General features: G+C 41.9%; 1 protein-coding gene across 1 annotated transcript in view; it reads left to right on the top strand.

Moving 5' to 3' along the window:
- Positions 1 to 20,537, top strand: part of LOC109939071 (adhesion G-protein coupled receptor G4-like) — a 72,814-nt gene that overhangs the window by 39,257 nt on the left and 13,020 nt on the right. The window contains exons 4-9 of the mRNA XM_048602525.1: positions 4,405 to 4,443; positions 7,752 to 7,832; positions 12,041 to 12,085; positions 15,429 to 15,476; positions 17,412 to 17,459; positions 20,296 to 20,340. Coding sequence (XP_048458482.1) covers positions 4,405 to 4,443; positions 7,752 to 7,832; positions 12,041 to 12,085; positions 15,429 to 15,476; positions 17,412 to 17,459; positions 20,296 to 20,340 — 306 coding nt within the window. The remainder of the gene's footprint in view (positions 1 to 4,404; positions 4,444 to 7,751; positions 7,833 to 12,040; positions 12,086 to 15,428; positions 15,477 to 17,411; positions 17,460 to 20,295; positions 20,341 to 20,537) is intronic.

The raw sequence follows: 20,537 nt of genomic DNA on the forward strand, positions 1-20,537 counted from the left end.
CCGTCCGACCCGCGCTCCCCACTGACACAGCCTCCCGTCCGACCCGCTCTTGATCCACGGCCATCGCTGCAGGACACGGCCCATGCGATCAGCGCCTGCCACGCGGTTCCCAGTCGTGACCCGATTCCTTAGGTAGGTAGTTAAAAGGGTGGGGCTGAAGTAATTACTGCAGAGAGGAGAGAGAAGAAGAAGAGAAAAAGAAAGGAAAAGGAAAGTGAACTGGCGAGCAGAGTGGAATTCAGAATGGAACAACCGGGAATCACAGTCCTGCCATTCCCAGTATCAGCTCTGTGAACTTGTGCTACACGCGCTTTGTGACAAATGTATCCTCTCTTAGGGAGATCACAACGGCACACAATTCTCCAGGTGGTCTTACCGGGGCTCGGTATAATTACAGTAAGACATCCCTACTTCGGAACACAAATCATTTTGCAATGAAGGCTATTATTTGCCTTCCAAACTGCTAAGTGCACCTGTTTGTTTACTTGCATTGACTAGTTGGTGTACCAAGGTCCTCAGATTCTGTTGTGCATCCACATTTCCAAATATATCACCACTTAAATAATACTTTGTCAAACTGATGTTCACACTGAAGTGCATCACATTTTAACATGTTATACTGCATCTACCATAAGTTTGCCCAGGCACTCCATCTTGTCTCTTTCTAAATTTACTTTCCTACCCTTGGAGAGATTGTCTTGGTTTATATATTTCTAGCAACAAACTTCTGCTGGAAGTTTAAAACGTGATGTTACACTCACTGGACTCCCATAACGTGATTGCTCAGACAGTGATTAGATGTTGATGAAAAATATACTGGTTACAATTTGGAACTATTTCTTTTACAGAGTCTGTTTTATAGCAGGCCTATCATTTATTAGATATGTTAGTGTATGGGCTGAAATGAAGGTGTTGAAAAGCAGAGAATTCGCCTTAAGCTGAAAGACTAATTGACTAATGAAATTACAAGGAGGCTAGTTCTTAGACTTTATTTGGAACAGGCTGGGGAGACTCCTTCTCACACTGTTAAAGTATTGCTTTGTTGATGGCTATTGGTTTGAAGACGTTCTGCTAGTATGACTGTGCCTGCAGCTTGCTATTTTATGGCCATGCCCATGTAATCTCATCTCATCCTACCACTGCTGCTATAAACCTAATGTTGTGGGGATCTGTCATCATGCAAACTACATAACATGTTGTGGGTTGCTTGTTGTCTTATGGAATGGAAGTAGGGTCCCATCTTAAACACGCTCAGAGCCTTATTGAGGGACCTGGCATCAGGAAGGGGGTTCTACTGAGAGGTATTTCATCCGTAGACCCCCATATCCCATTCCTTTCACCATGTGAAAGATTACATTCGTAAAACCATTTGATATTGACACAGAACTACCTCTCCAGACAACTGGCATGATGTTTCCAAGCAAGAGAAGTGGTGTACAGTTACTGTATCCGTTTTTCATCTTGTTATTTTCAGGAACAGAACTGGGGCAGTTTATATGAAAAGTTAAAATAGCACATTGTTGCCTGATTCCCTTTGGTTTGGGCTTTACAATAAAGAGACCATTCCACATACACCACCTCTCATTATTTTACAAGCATGACCACATTTTAATGGTATTCAATTGACTGTCAGGCTTTAAGGCTGTAAAAGATACTTTACAAATGTAACATCTCTCTCTCTCACTCTGTCCTCATTCCATCTCTTTCATGTGACATCATAAAAGATGTCAGTAGGGCTCAATGCTTGCTCTGTTTTCAGCTTTACCAATATTTTCAGTGTTACCTTCTATTCTAGAATGGTCACATGTGATTATTCTGTCTCCTTCCTCCTTGTACCTTTCAGTCCCACTGCCTCAGTCTGTTGCGAACAGCCAGGAAGACTATTGTCTAGGATCAAAATTAGAGTGTGGTGGAGAAAGGACGGGTAAAGAGTGTAAATGTTTTGAGTCAAAAAGGCTGGCATTGATGAGTTCATTGACACTTTGTGGCTCCCTCGTCACTCCTCCATTTTTATTGTTGTTTTATTTACTTGATCCATGCATGAAAAGCCCAAAACACAGATCGATGCATTTCCATATTGAAGCGGATGTTATGAAGTGAGTCCAACATATGATATACTGTGCTTTTATCCAAAAGAACTGCCACGATATTAGGGCTGAGGTCAAGCCATAAGGTATATGAAGTGTTGATGCTGCGTCTAGAGAGTTAGCCATCTGGATGGGTGGTTGTCCCTGGCATCTATTGAAAGAGTAGCAATATAAATCTTCCAATGTTAAGTGGTATTTATGCTGTCAACAAACTGATTATCTAACCTATTTATTAAAACCAGTGACACAATGTTCTAATCACAATCTCTTTATCCATTGTGGAGGTTTATACAAGTTTAGTCAGTCAATGTTGTACACTGTATGTTTGCCATAATGCTGGTGCTGTGGAATTTAATGCGTTCCAAATTTTGTCTCTCACCATTGATAGCTGTGGAATTCTGTCTTTAATTCCCTGCTCCTCTCCCACATTCCTCTCCTCCTTTCCCATGCTTCTTAAAACCTACCTCTGACCAAGATTTTGTGGCTTGGCCTCATTGTTTGGAGACAATGCTATTTCAAAATGGTTGCATACTATACATGTTGCTTCAAAAGGAGAATACTGCAGAAGCATATGCTGTGCAAATAGTGTCCCGTTCAGTTCAAGGACTGATTATTCTTCCACAACTGGGACAGTTCTCAGGTTATTGTGAAAGCAGAAATACTCAGTGTCAAGACGAAAGATTCTATAATCACAACGGTGAGCCATCTAATAATCTTTAGCAACCAACGCCTACTACTTCTCCCCGATATGTTGGCTCCAGTCCATTGTTGGAATCAAACTGCATTCCAACTTGATCTCCAGGGTTAGGCAACAAGCTGAAACCAACTGACATTTAGACTTTCAAAAGAGGAGACTCCACCTTTGCATTCAAAAATGTGAACAGGTTTTGTTTTTCCCATGGTGGGACCTGAAATACCTGTCTTAGGAAAATATCCAGATTTAAAATGCGTGTGACTTGCCCTTTATGGTATCAGCTCTGAGCAGGCACTAGCAATTATGTTTATTACTTTAAACACTAGTGAAGCTGTGAAAGTCCTTTTTCTATGGTGATGTAAGAGTTAAATGTCATGAGCCATGTCAGTCAATGCTACATTGCTCCTGCATCAAGTTGAGCTTATTATTTGGTATGGTGGATATTAGGACCCAGTTTTGCAATCCATAGCAGTTTAAAAATTCTTTCATGTTCCTAACAGGCTACAGGTGTATCATAGAGCATCACAACTTGCCCAGTCTTAGGACAAAAAAGGAAGTGAGAAGAGGAACAGACAATCAAAACTTCAAACATCAATTCAATCATGATGGAGTATTCGAGATAGTAGGAACTGCAGATGCTAGAGAATCCGAGACAACAAGGTGCAGGGCTGGATGAACACAGCAGGCCAAGCAGCATCATAGGAGCAGAAAGGCTGACGTTTCGGGCCTAGACCCTTCATCAGAAAAGGGGGAGGGGAATGGGGTTCTGAAATAAATAGGGAGAGAGTGGGGGGCGGATAGAAGATGGATAGAGGAGAAGATAGGTGGAGAGGAGACAGACAGGTCCCCGCCTCTGTGACCTGTCTGTCTCCTCTCCACCTATCTACACCTCTACATCGGGGAAACCAAGCGGAGGCTTGGGGATCACTTTGCAGAACACCTACGTTCGGTTCGCACTAAACAACTGCACCTCCCAGTCGCGAAACATTTCAACTCCCCTTCCCATTCCTCAGACGACATGTCCATCCTGGGCCGCCTGCAGTGCCACAACGATGCCACTCGAAGGTTGCAGGAACAGCAACTCATATTCCACTTGGGAACCCTGCAGCCCAATGGTATCAATGTGGATTTCACAAGCTTCAAAATCTCCCCTCCCCCTACCGCATCTCAAAACCAGCCCAGCTCGTCCCCGCCTCCCTAACCTGTCCTTCCTTCCACCTATCCCCTCGCCCCACCCCCATCTCCTACCTACTAACCTCATCCCGCCCCCTTGAACTGTCCGTCCTCCCTGGACTGACCTATCCCCTCCCTACCTCCCCACCTACACTCACCTTTACTGGCTCCATCCCTGCCTCTCTGACCTGTCTGTCTCCTCTCCACCTATCTTCTCCTCTATCCCTCTTCTATCTGCCTCCCCGTCTCTCCCTATTTATTTCAGAACCCCCTTCCCCTCCCCCATTTCTGAAGAAGGGTCTAGGCCGGAAACGTCAGCCTTCCTGCTCCTGTGATGCTGCTTGGCCTGCTGTGATCATCCAGCTCTACACCTTGTTGTCTCTGATTTGTCAACAGCTTGATTCTATCCTTGAAACTTGCCTGACCTAATACCTTCTGCTCTTTATACAGGTAAACTTTCCGTCGCAGATCCCAAGTCCGAAACCACAGGTATTGCAAATATTGCTTTGTGAACTTTCATTTGGAAAGTGTTATTGAAGACTTTGAAGCTTGGGTTCTGTTTTTAGAACTGAACAAATGCATTTGTGCTGTAGTTGTCAGCGTAGATACAGCATTCCTCAATCTTTATTTTAATGGATAAATACTGTTATCTACATCTGTAAATGGCCTTCATATGTGTGGAACCTTGATCCAGACCTGTTGCACACATTACATCTGTTCGTCAATTCCAATTTAGTGCCCCTGTCTCTGTTTGTATGTGTGTAATCCATACTTTGACTACTCACTCACATATGCACTCTCTCTCTCTCTCTTCCCACCCCCCTCACACTCCCTCAAGTTGCACTCTCTGAAGAGTTGACATTTGATATTATATTCTGGTTAGCTACACTAAATTTAACCTATATCTAGATTATCACAGTTAACGTATTTTTAAATGTTGCTTTTTTTCTATCCATGAACCTTTCATCTTTTTCTTTGTCACCTCCAGACACTGAAGTGGTCAATTGCCCTTTTTCTCTCTCACTGTTTGAGTACCATTCGATGTAAACTGGAAGCAACTGAAACACTTCTCATACAAAAAGACTCTGATTTTAAACTTGTGACACTTTTGTGGTGGAATGAATAATGGGGTGATCTATCATCCCTCATGGAGAGTTGCATGCGATGCATACCTTGATAGATTTTTATGGTTGAGCTGTCCTCCCAAATTCCTGTAGAAGAGGACAAACTGCCTCCCTCTATTTGTACTTTCCACTGTGTGCTTAACTCTTCAAGTGAGATTGGATTGCTTTCTTTGAACACTGTTGTAAACCATAGGATGCCTTTGAACTACTGAAACTGTTAGATTTATGTTGAACTTAGTTAGGTTGTCAGGCTTTGTTGCAAACTTGGATTGAAAATAAACTATCAGTTATCAGATCAGAAATGAACTATTCAACCACTTGAATCAGCTTCACCATTCAATAAGATCATGGCTGAACCTTTATTTTCCAGCCTCATCAGCAATGTCCTTTGATCCCTTCAGTGCCTGGAATTCTGTTGCTTTCAATTATTGGAAATTTTGACATTAAAAGGTTCGAATTAGCTTTTATTGCCACACGTACTCAATGGGTATAGGGAAAAGTTTATATGACGCCACTTGCAGCGCCACCTTAGGTACAAAGTTACCTAGGTACAGCTTCTTTAGTTACAATATCTTAGAAAATAGAGAAATAAAACATCCAGGATTGCAAAAATAGAAGTTCAGAAACTGCAGTCTTCCTATCCAGACCATGTTGGCACCTAGCCTCCTGTCTGCGTTGGGCCGTGGCTCCAGACTGTGCAGGGCTTCACCTTGAAGATCATGAGGCTGGGAGATTACTTTAGACTGCCACACTGGGCCGGTAGACTGCCCTGGACAGCCGCAACAATAGGCAGGGAGGCTGCTGCACTAGGCCAGGAGGTCACCATGCCACGCTGGGAGCCCGCTGCCAACAGCTGTTGCAGCACCATTGGATATTGTTGTTGGATTTTGCAGATTGTTGAGTTGTTGGGCGGTTGAAATCTTCGATTGTTGAATATTATTGGACACAACTACAAAATGCCTCACAGCACCAGGGACCTGGGTTTGATTCTGTCCTCAGGCGACTGTTTGTGTGGAGTTTGCACATTCTCCCCGTGTCTGCGTGGGTTTCCTCCCACAGTCCAAAGATGTGCAGGTTAGGTCGATTAGCCATGCTAAATTGCCCGTAGTGTTCAGGGATGTGTAGATTAGGTGGGTTACAGGGGAAAGGAGTAGGGATGGGTCTGGGTTGGAAGCTCTTTGAAGGGTCAGTGTGGACTTGTTGGGTCAAAGGGCCTTTTTCCACACTGTAGGGATTCTATTCTATTCCATTCCATTCTAAAATGTTTTCTGGCAGACAGTATGAGTAGAAAGGCTGACCCACCATTCTCTTTGAGGTGGAAGTGTGTGAAGCAGGAAACACTACAATAAAACAAAGAACTGTGGATGTTGGAGCTCTGAAACAAGAACAGATGTTTCTGGAGAAACTCAGCAGGACCTTGGGAAGAAAGCAGAGTTAATGTTTTGAGTCTGGTGACTCATCATCAAGTGCTGTTGGAGAAGGAAACACTCTTCTTGAGAAGGTGCACGGATGTCTCCAGGTTAGGATGACAGAGCTGTAGACAGAAGTGTTTGAAAATATCAGTACCTGTTGCATCTCCCTGAAGTGGCTTCAGTTAAAGGATCCATTGCCCATGAAGCAGCAAGGTGAGTATACCTTTGAAGGTCTCTTCCATCACTCAAACTGCATTTCACAACACTCTTTTCATCCATGTCCCCACCAATATCACTAAATTTATCCTCTCAGTTACAACAATATACCACCACCTCTCTTTCTCATTTCATGCAAATTCACTTCTTCCTTTAAAAACTGTAAGAAGTGCGGATGCTGTAAATCAGGAACAAAAACAAAGTTGCTGGAAAAGCTCAGCAGGTCTGGCAGCATCTGTGAAGGAAGAAACAGAGTTAACGTTTCGGGTCCGGTGACCCTTCCTCAGAACTAAGGAAGGGTCACTGGACTGGAAACGTTAACTCTGCTCTTTCCTTCACAGATGCTACCAGACCTGCTGAGCTTATCCAGCAACTTTGTTTTTCTCACCTCTTCCTTTCCTCTCTTTATATAGCTCAAAATCATAATACCACCTCCATAACCACAACTTCTCCCAGCACTCCTCCTCTTTTAAACAATACATACAATTACCTTTGCATCTGATATACATTCACACCCTTTTTCCACCTTGCTGTTTCTCTGCCTCTCAGCCCAAACCCTTGCTGTACAAAATTCCTAAATAGTGCTGTTCCATGTCTCATTGCATGGCCGTTCAATTTCACCCTTACCGTCTGCAGAAGTATAACATTACACACACTTGTGACAGCAATCCGGCTGGAGGAGAAACACTCAATATCCTGGAAGGGGACTCATGGAGTTACTCTTGCTGAAAGGCACCACTGCCACGAAAGGACAAAAAGTTTCCTTCTCTGCTGACATCAGTTCTGTGTTTGTGATTTAATGTCATTTTCCTCACCAAAGCAAAGGAGAACTCTGGAAGCCAATTGCCGAGGCACACCAGCAAGGAAGGTGAGGCTGGTGGTTACCAGAGCTGGCTCCATGCAGATTATATTATAATATAATCTGCTTTCATCTCAGCAGAGATACAACAAGCTACCCATGTTCAAATTACTCTTGAGACCATCCCTACCAGTGTCCTGTGTCTCTCTCTTATCCTAAGTCTTGTCCCTTTTCCCTTTCCTCCAGATTCATCTACTGAATGTGACGATGACTGGAAATGTGAAAAGCCTGAAGAAAGTCTACCAACAGGCTCTACAGCCCACCTAGGTACCAGTTCAGCCATTGACATCCTATGTGTATTAGATAGTAAGACTGAGAAACTTGATGCTTGTGAGGCTCAGAACACCATTGAGTAGCAGTGATAGCACAGCACACAGCCCAATACATGATGTGGACATCTCTCAGATTTGCTTGGCAGGATGTGCATGGCTTTTGCAAGGGCGAAAGCAGGGAACAAAAGGACACTGACATCTCTCAGTGGCTGCATAAGTTGTTGGAAAGTCTTCCAAGGAATTTTACTGCTGAAGTTCATAATGAAGCAAATCACTTCTGCTTGTGCAGTCTCAGAATTCCACTTTCTACCCTCGAGGCTGTGCTTTTGTTTGTTTGTTTGTTTGTTTGACTGCTTTTGTTGGAAGCACAAATGGAAAGGGTATGCACACACGTATCCACCATAGAGAAAGTGATGCCGATATTGGAGGTGGTCTGAATAGATGGGGGTTTAGAAAGAACTGCTCAATTTCAGAAGTTTTCGCTCCTGCAGATCACTTTCATGAGAGTAGATCACACACAGAAAAAAGTGGTTCCTTCAAAGAGCCAGCATGGCAGTCAATTAGGCTGTTAGAGCATCTACTCCTTCATTTGTACACCTGTAGCCTTCTCCATCACCTCAACTCCATACCAATCTCATCTTGATGATAGGAAGTCAACTGAGTTTATTGTCTGTTCAAATTGGGGTCTCAAGCATGACTGCAGAGCTTCTGCAAGGTCTCTGTGAGGTGTTCCAGTCCTCAAGGAGTCCCATTCCCCGAACAGCAGACTCCTGCACTGTTGCCACTGCCTCCTCACCAACACCACTGCCTAGAGTCCAGGCTCCAGGCCTACCTCAGCAAGGAGTCCCGCATCTGAGCACCATCGCTGCCCAGAGTCCAGGCTTCAGGCCTACCGACACCAAAGCTTCTCACTCCAGGCACTGCTACCGCTGACAGTCCAGGCTCTGGGCACCACATGGCACCTAATTCGGGAAATGAACTTATTTATTATCAATGAGGCCCAAAGGGCTTCAAGTTAAACCTAAACGTAGAGAGGATAGAACATGAATGGTTTGCAGAATTGCTAAACTCTGTTGCTGCAAGGCATTGAGCAGATACTCCTTCTGTTGCTTTCTTCTTTCCATCCTCATTGTCTTTGTCTTATGAGACTTGTCGCCAGTGCTTTGTCTCCAGCAGCTGCATGACTACCTTGCAGAAACTTATATGAGTAGCTGCTTGCTTCACATTGATGGAGTGGTATATTTTTCTGTTGAAGATTAATTCAAACTGATGGCCGGCCTCGGTGGAAACATATGTGCAGTCAGACACCTGTAAATGATGGATGCTTGCCACTGCTGCAAATCCTGATTTCCCTTTTTCCCAATGGGGAAGGTGATGTATTTTTCACAGCAAAGAAGGCATTAGCTTCTGTTCAGTGCAAACTCAGACATTTGAATAATGTCCCCTTCAGAGGTCTAGAAAGACCCAAAATTGGAGAAACTAGAAGATGTGGGGACATTTAAAGGCACAAATGTATCATGCCAGCACACATTAGACAACCTTGCAGGAGATTCCAAATATCTGATACAATATGTCCATTGTTGCAAGGCAGCATGAAGTAATGCTTCTTATTGGGTTAGAGAATGTACAGCTGGGCTATGTGATCTGTATTCTTCGTGTGGCCGACTACAATCAGCTTTCACCAACACCTTCCACCTCAACCTTAAGTTCACCTGGACCGTCTCTAATACCTCCCTCACCTTCCTGGACCTCTCTCTATCCATCTCGGGCAACCAACTAGAAACCGATATCCATTTCAAGCCCACCGACTCCCACAGCTACCTAGAATACACCTCCTCCCATCCACCTTCCTGCAAAAATGCCATCCCCTATTCCCAAGTCCTTCGCCTCCGCCGCATCTGCTCCCAGGATGAGGCATTCCACTCCCGTACATCTCAGATGTCCTCGTTTTTCAAGGACCGCAACTTCCCCCCCTCAGTGGTCGAGAACACCCTCCACCGTGTCTCCTGCATTTCCCGCAACTCATCCCTCACCCCGTCCCCGCAATAACAACCAAAAAAGAATCCTCCTCGTCCTCACGTACCACCCCACCAACCTCCGGATCCAATGCATCATCCTCTGACACTTCCATCACCTGCAATCCGACCCCACCACCAAAGACATTTTTCCCTCCCCACCCTTATCTGCTTTCCGGAGGGACCACTCTCTCCGTGACTCCCTTGTCTGCTCCACACTCCCCTCCAGCCCCACCACACCTGGCACTTTTCCCTGCAACCACTACACCTGCCCCCACACCTCCTTCCTCACCCCCATCCCAGGCCCCAAGAAGACTTTCCACATCAAGCAGATGTTCACCTGCACATCTGCCAATGTGGTATACTGCATCCACTGTACCCGTTGTGGCCTCCTCTACATCAGGGAAACCAAGCAGAGGCTTGGGGACCGCTTTGCAGATCACCTACGCTCGGTTCGCAATAAACAACTGCACCTCCCAGTTGCAAAACATTTCAACTCCCCCTCCCATTCCACAGACGACACGTCCGTCCTGGGCCTCCTGCAGTGCCACAATGATGCCACCCGAAGGTTGCAGGAACAGCAACTCATATTCCGCTTGGGAATCCTGCAGCCCAATGGTATCAATGTGGATTTCACAAGCTTCAAAATCTCCCCTCCCCCTACCGCATCCCAAAACCAGCCCAGCTCGTCCCCGCCTCCCTAACCTGTTCTTCCTCCCACCTATCCCCTCCTCCCACCTCAAGCCGCACCCCCATCTCCTACCTACTAACCTCATCCCGCCCTCCCTGGACTGACCTATCTCCTCCCTAACTCCCCACCTACTGGCTCCATCCCCGCCTCTTTGACCTATCTGTTTCCTCTCCACCTATCTTCTCCTCTATCCATCTTCTATCCGCCTCCCCCTCTCTCCCTATTTATTTCAGAACCCCCTTCCCCTCCCCCATTTCTGAAGAAGGGTCTAGGCCCGAAACATCAGCCTTCCTGCTCCTGTGATGCTGCTTGGCCTGCTGTGTTCATCCAGCTCCACACCTTGTTATCTCGGATTCTCCAGCATCTGCAGTTCCTACTATCTCTGCTTCATTTTCTTTCTGTCGTATAAATGACATTAACCATTAGGGTTCCCAACACCCCTGAAATCTCAATTACTCTCATCAGTCCAGAGGCCCCAGTCACTCTTGTTGTCAATGCTAGTTCAGTCAATTCCAAGGCCCCTACTTTTGCTGTCACTCTGACACTCTTTTTCGACTCCAGTCTGTACTATCACCGTTCTCACTCCTGAGGGTCTGTTCCTGGATTTGAATACTGTAATCCATACTAATCAATCAGTACCTAACAAATGGAGTACTTATTGTTAGAGGTGCTGTCTTTTGAGTGAGACATTAAATTAAGGCTCTGTGTGACCTCTCAGGTAAGTGTAAAAAGTTCCCATGGCACAGGTTCAGAGAAGGCCAAGAGTTGCCCCTGATGCCTTGGTAAATATTTGTCTTTCAATCAATTCAAATAGATTTATCAGATTAACTGCAGCAATCGCATTATTGCTTTTGCGAGCTTGCTACTCTGGCTGTCACATTTCCTTCATTACAAAGCAGCTACACTTCAAAAGTTACTCATTGCATCAAAATTGCTTTTGGACATCTGGTGGTTGTGAAAGACATTACACAAACGCAACTTCCCTCTTTACAAGAGCATTATTATATTCATATTCTGCTTCTACCTTTGGATACTGTGGCAGTTTCAGCAGCTTGGTCTCTGGAAAGTCATCTATTCAGCCTACCTTGTCTTCAATTGAGTAATTGCATCATTTATTGCCTTGGGATGCCCACCTAAGAAAGAATTAGATGCATGACCGAAACATACTAGTCAACTATTTCTTTGAACGTAACCATATTAAAATCATGGTCAACGCCTCATTGTGTTCAAATAATTTGCAGATACTTTAGTACTGAGTCTCAATATGACTTGGTTCAATGCAGATAAATTGACATTTTCTTTCCTCCCTAACCCTGACAGATGTGCTATATCCATTAATACTTAAAACAAAGAACTTGGGCAGAGAATTCTTCAATGAAGAATTTTCTTAGAATCTAGCATCTTCTGAAAACCTGTATAAATGTTAAGCTCAACTAGTTGTTGTTTGTGTTCAATGTGAATTGTTTGATCTGATCTAATATTATACAAATTTTACAGGCTCCACGTCTTCTGAAGTTACATTATCTTCTTCAAGCACAAAAGGTAGTGGCAATATGATTTCTGTGAATGTGTTGGTTTAAGTTAGTTATTTAAAAAACAAAGAGAACTGCTGGAAAGATGATCTAATTTCAGCTCTATGAATTGTGCAGGTCCGACTTTGAGGCTGGATGCCTCTTGGCTATGCAAAGCTACGATCATAGCGTCACTGTCTACAATATCGGTCAAGCTTGGTTTTAGTTGTTAACCATACTAATAACTTCCATGACACTGAAACAGGAGCCCAGGGCCTTGAAAGCATAGTACAGTTGCAGTAATTTGCAACTCCTGCAAAGGCAGAGTGATTGGAGTATCAGATTAATCCCTGTAAGACCATTCAGACTTCTCCACTAGACTGGTTCTACAAAGAACAACTTTGACAGTTTACCTTCCAAGCAATGTTGTTCAAAACTGAGCACAAATGAGTTGTAATCATTTTGCAAGGATTTCATTTATCAACAAAGCCACTTCACCAGTACAGGTGATTGCAAATAGTTATTTGATACATTTAAATTTTGGGTACACATCTGTACATTAATGGACAAAGTTTGTTATTTACATGTCTGGATGAATGTACTTATGTTTCTGCTCACTGATGTACTTTGTTTAAGATACCCGTAAATGACTTTTAAAAAGAAGCGTGAGCTTCACAGTGACTGAGATAAAGAATCACCAACATATTATGTTTTAAGACTCTTACTGCAGCAAACACCAAAATCAAAATAGACTAAACAACTAATACATTAAACTACAGGAAATACATTTGTTATTAAATTTAGAACATTGTTTAGAACAAAAACCCCATGCCCTGAAATGTAAGCTATAAACCTCTCAAGCAATAAACAGTGTGAGCATTGTCCAGTTAGCTGGAAAAATACGGTGGGACTGGTAAACATCAGATTTTCCATGTTAAGAATTTTGAACAGGTCCAATTCTTCAACTACATTTTGACCAATGAGGCGATAATCTCCCTAGTGAGCAGTGAGAGACTTATTTGTATCCATTTATATACATTAGCATACCTTTGTTAGCTAATCTTCTCTCATTTATGTGCAATTTCCCATTCCCCCAACCATTGGATAGAAACTAGACTGCAACAATTCCTGACTGACCAGGTATCTCATTACTCAAGGATGCTGTTTGCTCTTACAGACCCTTTGGGCAGCGATGTCCTACATTTCAGGGTACGTCCCTGGGCAGTGAGCACACACACTATCCATCAATGAGTTTGGCTTGAGACAAATCCTACCCTCATTGCACCCTCATAGCTCTTCTCTGATCCATTCTCAATCAAAGCTTTGTACTTCAATGCTGCGCTTTGGAGTAGACCAGTGCCTTTTATTGTAACATTTGGGTTTTGCCTGGCCTTTTTGCTCTTTTCCCCTCAGCCAGAGCTTAAAGACTCATAGCACTTCTGTGTTGCCTTAGTCAAGGTTCATTAAATCAATGGTGCCATCCAATATCAATTCCGAGGCTTGGACACAGTCAGTCAGCCACTTGGGGTGGTCAGGGTCAACAGATCCATAACTTTATGATCAAGGAGGAAGCCATGGTCAGTCCTGGAAGTCAGGGTAACCAGGCAAGAAAGTTGCAGTAAGTCAGCCAGAGCAGTGGGGGATCTGGTCAGTCATCAGACAGTGTTAACTGTCCAAGTTGGTCAGAGTAGGAACAAACTAGTCCCCCTCTCACTACAGCGTACAGTGAAAGGCAACTCCTGGCTGACAGCACACCAGGAGCACTTTAAACTGGTGCCAGAAATCCCAGCAGTGATGAGTATTCTGGCTCCAGTGAAAAGGAAGGTGGGACTCAATGGAGGTGTGCACAGTATTAATGAGGTAAGTTATGGAGAACAGCGAAAAAAAGACTAGATTGGCTTCAAGCTTAAAGAAACTCACCAAAATTGACATTCAGCTGATTTTTTTTTTTTTGTAAATTTCAGCTTATAGATTAGAGTTAAAATCAAAAACTGCTTCCAGTTTTAGCAGGATCTGTTCTCCTTACCCCCAGCTTGTTGAATTTTTAAACAAAGTTCCTGACAATAATCCAATGTGTATAATCGAATGATCTCCAGCAACAAGGTACCTTTTGGAGATTCCTTGGTTTGCAACACTTCACAATTGTTTCCTGGAATAGTAGCTCTCTGCTTGGAGCTCAACACATGAAAAAAGTTATTTTCTCCTGCCCAGCAAAATAGAAACCTGTAGTGGGTCTTCTTGCTCCAAATCTCTCAGTTTGACTGACTCAGTCTGTGAGTCTGTACAAAAATAAAGCCACCAGCCTCCTCTATTCTATGCAGTCACTAAAACTTGACTTTGAATAAATTCCAATTTGATTTTCTGCCTTCATAACAAGCAGGTCACATGGATATGTCTTGGAACAGATCCCATAGGAGGTTCCATGATTCTCTCCAGACTTTCCCCTTGAGTTATGGGAGACTGTTTAAAATATATCTGTCCAATAAAGCCCATCATTTATAACACTGACTAACAAATTCTGTCCCCCACTTATTTTCCATCAACAATTATGTTAATGTATGCAATGTTGCACAGAGTGGAAATGGATAGTAAGCACAACAATCAGATTTAGTTGATTTAATACCTTTTTATGACTGAATGCAATTGTAGAAAGCTATCTGTATGGCGCATGTATGCTGAAATAACTACGTCTGACTTGGAGGGCACGGGTTCAAACCCTACGTGCTCCAGATGTGTTACCATATGTCTGACCAAGTTGATTAAACATATCTATGGAAACCATCAGTGTTTGTAGACAATGCAAATGAAACTGTGGGAAGATAGCTACCGCTCTGAAAATTACCAGTCACACAATTTCAATGAGAGGAATTTTTTTACAGGGAATTTCTTAACCACCTCAGCAGTGACAGGTAATGAAAATAGGTATTTGAGAGATTTAAATTATGAAAATGACAGCCAGATATTGAAATGCATGAAATTGGTTCTCTTTGCAATCTAGGCTATGACAACTTCCTGAGTAAATATTATTTATCCTCTTAACCCTTCTAGTATTCACAATATTTGTCTTGAAGACTGCCCTCCAATGATTACAGTGTCCTCTAGATTTACAATAACAACCATAGTCACAAAATGTCTGTACTTTTACTGGAAACAGCTCTTGCTTCTGATCAGCACGGACAAAGTTTGTTAAATGTGTCGTAAAAGGGAGTTGTTCTATGGATTAAACTTGGGAAAAAAATAAACATTCCACAATATGGTCCTTGAGGAGTTTATTTAAAATAATTGATATTACAAATGACAGACTATTCTAATCAGATTACAGATGAATGCTGCAGACATGGTCCAGCTGTTGATTGTGTGAACTTTTCTTTCAGAAATCAGCATGACACCTACTGGGACATCATCTCCACCAAACATGACAGGTAGAGAAAAATGTGATCTTTGCAAATATTAAGAATGTAAGGAAACTGAGCCATTCAGAACCAGAGGAGGCCCCTGATGTGATTTATTACTGAATCAGATGGGGCAGAAGGTGTCTGTTCAGATCTTTGGAAACTGTACAGATTTTTGAAAGAGCTGTTCAGTTATTCCCACTCTTCTGCCATCCAGGTATTTAGTCAATTCACTTTTGACAATTATGATCGGAAAGTTTTCCAGCAACCCATTGTTTAATGCTTTCTGGATCATTGCACATCTGCCCATCGATCCAGTCAGATACTGGAAAAGTGATTTTTGAGATTGCAGCATTTCACTTCAGTTTAACACCAGATGGAGCAGTGAAACCAATCTCAGCATTATGAGTTGCGAAAAATGTTGAGTTTATATGACTTCAAAAGCTGCAGAGAATGATTACAGACTTACTGTCTTTATTTTCAATAATCAAACTGACACTGTAAAGCTTATTCTCACCTACCGACCACAGTTTACAACATTGAAAGGGCAATAATCATGGCCTCCAGGCGTTTGGCAACATAAGAGAGTTTAGTGGTAGTTTTGCAACATCAAAAGATGCGCAGAGCTTGCAGTATCAGATAGGGTCTTGTTACATATTACAGAAAATTTCCTGGGTTAGAGCTGGTTCCATAAACGACTTCTTCACAAGATGTCAATGATTGTAATGTTTACATTCAAACTGAATGCTTTAAATCTTTACTACAATTTTTTTTTTGCCAATACTAACATATCACCAATACACAAAGGACAAATTCTGTTTTGTTTCACCGCCTGAATATTCTTGTTCTCTTTCTTATTGATGCACATTGATTGACACATTCTAGTCCTCTGCTTATTTGCCACCCCAGGAACTCATTTATGTTGCAGTGTGTTTCAGAGGGACAATCTCCCAGAAGGAAAATAGACACTTAGTGTTGTCTCATCACCCACCAATGTCACTGGTGCAGTAGTTTCTAAAAATGGCAATGAACACAGAAACAGATGTCAGCCAAGTGCCTGTAAAAGAAACATTAAACCATCATATGCGTTCCAATGTACTGCATTGAATTTAGTCTATTTCTTTGGAAGGCCCTTCCATCCAAGTGATTTACAAGAGATGAAAATGAAAAACACCACATCAAAACTATCCTCTTGTGATCTTTTAGAGTAAACTCCTTTTCCACTATTACCTTCTTGTATCTATTTTAGAATGTATTGATCATTTCAAAGTTGAAAATGACAGCTAATATGAATGGACACAGCTTGATATTTATTTGATGATTCTACGACTGCCTTTGTGTTCATTGTTTATCATGTGCAATTACTAACATATCATTTTCCTTTTCTCCATTTACAATTCCTCTTTAAGGTTCACAATGATCTTGTAAGAACCCCTTATCACTGGCGCTAGAACATCAGGAAAAATCAATACACATAATAACAAAATGTCACCAACTCATGGAGTGGCGCTGATAGGCTAGGGACCCATAAATAGGATTGTATTGTCTGTAGATGTGTAATTGTAACTTTGTATAAATATTTGTTCCTCTGAAAATTGTCAATTTTCCACCTTAAGTTGATGATATTTACTGCTTTGAATTAATAATAACATTTCAAAATTCCTTTCTACTTGGTCTGATTTCACTTCAAAATTTTTGACAACAGATGGCCTGGGTTTGACTGGGAATAGATTTTGCTTCCAATCAGCTCACGGGTTAAATGCACTGTTGGAGGAAATGATCTGTATCTCCTGAACACAAGAAAAATGGAGCCTTTTTCAGTGTAATCCTTAATTCTGTTGTTTTGTGAACGTAAATTGACTGTGCCTTCTTGTATGGGCAATTTACAAAGTTAGGTTGTGGATGGGTGAGGCTGTTGATTATCTGTCTGTCTGGCTGAACTGAAATCACAATCTTATCTTACAGAAATCAGCACAACACCTACTAAGATATCATCTCCACCAAATACAACAGGTACTGAAATGAGCTCTTTGTAAATATTAAGAATGTAAGAAAACTGTTGTTGAAAAAGAGCTATTCAGAACCATGGGAAGTTCCTGATGTTTTTTATTATTGAATCAGACAGGGTAGAAGTGGCTGTTCAGTCCTTTGAGCCTGTACAGTGTTTTTTTGAAAGACCTGTTCAATTATTCTCACTCACCTGCCTTCCCACATAACCTTGGAAGTTTTCTGCTTTCCGAGTATTTATTCAATTCAATTTTGACGATTATGATCAGAAATGTTTCCAACAACTCATTATGTAGCGCATGCTGGATCATATCATATCTTCCTATCAATCTGTTCAGATACTGGAAGTTTGAGTTTTGACAGTGCAGTAATTCAGTTTCAAACCAAAAAACTCATGGAATGATGGAGCAGTGAAACCAACCTCGGCATAAAAGTTCTGAAAGATATTGAGTTTGTTTGGCACTTACAGCTGTGGAGATGTGATCACCAATTTGTTGTTTATAATTTCAACAATAATCTAGCTGGTAGTGTCAATCTTGGTCTCACCTACATTTTACAACATTGAAGGGACAAGATTGTTGGGCCCTGACAGCTGGCAGCATAAGACAGTTTGTTTAGTAATTTTATAACATCAATAGATAGTCATACAGCACGGAAGCAGACTCTTCAGTCCAATGAGTTCACGCCGACCATGTTCCTAAACTAAACTCATCCTACTTGTCTGCATTTGGCCCATATCCCTCCCATCCTTTCATATTCATGTTTCTATCCAAATGTCTTTGAAATGATGTAACTGCATCTGCATCCACCACTTTCTCTGGCAGATCATTCCACAACCTAACCACTCCCTGTGTAAAAATGTTGCTCCTCATATCCTTTTTAAAACTTTCTCCTCTCGCCTTAAACATTTGACCCCTAGTTTTGAACTTGCTTACCCTTGGGAAAACACCCTTACTATTTACCATATCTATGCCCCTCATAATTTTATAGATCACTATAAGGTCACCCTTTAACCTCCTATGCTCCAACAGAAAATGTATCCAGCCTATCATGAAATCTGAAACCCTCCATTCCCAGCAACACCTTGATGAGAAATCTTTTCTGTATCCTTTCAAATTTTAATAATATCCTTCCTATAGCAGGGCGACCAGATCTGCACACAGTGTTCCAGAAGAGGCCTCACCAACATCCTATACAACTGCAACGCGATGTTCCAACTCTGATACTCAATGACCTGAGCAATGAAGGCAAGCATGCTAAATGCCTTCTTGCTCACCCTGTCCATCTGGAGAGTTTGCAGTATCAGACAGGTTCCTGTTTCATGTCACAGGCCATTTCCTGGCTTAGAGCTGGTTCCATAAATAAAGACTTCAGAGATTGTCAAAGATGGAAATTAGTACATTCAAACTGACTGCTTTAAACTTTTGCAACAAATTCATTTGCCAATACTACCATATCACCCACACATTAATGGACGAATTTTGTTTTGTTTGACTGAATGATGTCCTTTTATTCTCTTTCTTACTGAGTCAGAAGTTACACGATGCCAGGTTATAGTCCAGCAGGTTTATTTGAAATCAAAAGCTTTTGGAGGACTGATCCTTCACCTATGAATATACCTGTTGGACTATACCCTGGTGTCATGTGACTTTTAACTTTGTCCACCCCAGTCTAATACCAGTACCTCCACATCATGGCTACTTTCTTACTGACGCACATTGATTGACACTTTCGGCCTCTCTGCTTCTTTGCCACCAGTATCACATTTAAGTTGCACATTGTTTCAGAGGGATGGTCTCCCAGAAGGAAAAGAGACACTCAGCATTGTCAAGTCACCCATCAATGTTACTGGTGCAGCAGTCTCTGAAAATGCCAATAATCGCAGAAAAAAATGTCAACTACGTGCTTGTACAAGGAATATTATACCATCATATGGGCTCCAACGTACTCCACTGAATTCAGTCTGGGGGTTCCTTGGAAGGCTATTCCACAAGGTTGTTTTCCAAGTGATGACAATGAAAATTGCCACTTCAAAGCTATCCTCATGGAAGTTTTTAGAGTAGATTCCATTTTCACTATTACCTCCTTCTACCCATTTCAGAACACATTGATGATTTCAAAGTTGAAAATGATAGCTATATATTTATATAAAAGGACACGGCTATATTTTTATTTCATTGTATACCACTGCCTTTGTGTTTATTGTCTCATCAAGTGCAGCGGAAAAGGGAATTCCTCCTGCAATTCTCTTTTTAAGGTTCACAATAATCTTGTAGCACCCCTTATCACTGGTGCTGAAACATCAGGAAAAGTCAATACACTTAATAACAAAAAACAAATGTCAGCAACTCATGGAATGACACCAGAAAATGACAGGTCCGGTATATAGGATTGTATTGTTTGTAGATGTGTGAATGTAACTTGGTATAAATATTTATTTCTTTGAAAACTGTCAATCTTGCAGCTTTACTTTATGAGTTTAACTGCTTGGAATTAAAAATAAAATTTCAAAATCTTTTTATTTGGACTGATTTCACTTCAGAAATGGAATTTTGACAACAAAAGGCCTGGGTTTGACTGGAAATAGATTTTGCACCCAGTCAGCTCATGAGTTAAATGCACTGTTGGAGGAAATGATCTGTATCTCCTGAACATAAGAAAAATGGAACATTTTTCAGTAAAATCTTTAATTATGTTGTTTTGTGAAAGTAAAAACCCCTTCTTGTATGGACAATTTACAAAGTTTTGTTGTAGACAGGGTGAGACTGTTGATTGTCTGTCTGTCTGTCTGTCTGTCTGTCTGTCTGTCTGGCTGAACTGAAATCACAATCTTGTTTTACAGAAATCAGCACACCTACTGAGATATCATCTCCATCGAATACAACAGGTACTGAAATGTGATCTTTGTGATATTAGGGATATAAGAAAACTGTTGTTGAAATAGAGCTATTCAGAACCACAGGAAGCTCCTGATGTGTCTTGTTATTGAATCAGACAGGGTAGAAGGTGGCTTTTCAGTCCTCTGAGCCTTGTACAGGTTTTGTTTTTGAAAGAACTCTGCAGTTATTCCCACTCTCCTGCCTT

This window comes from Rhincodon typus, chromosome 11 (genome assembly GCF_021869965.1).
Source record: "Rhincodon typus isolate 14 chromosome 11, sRhiTyp1.1, whole genome shotgun sequence".
Taxonomy (NCBI): Eukaryota; Metazoa; Chordata; class Chondrichthyes; order Orectolobiformes; family Rhincodontidae; genus Rhincodon; species Rhincodon typus.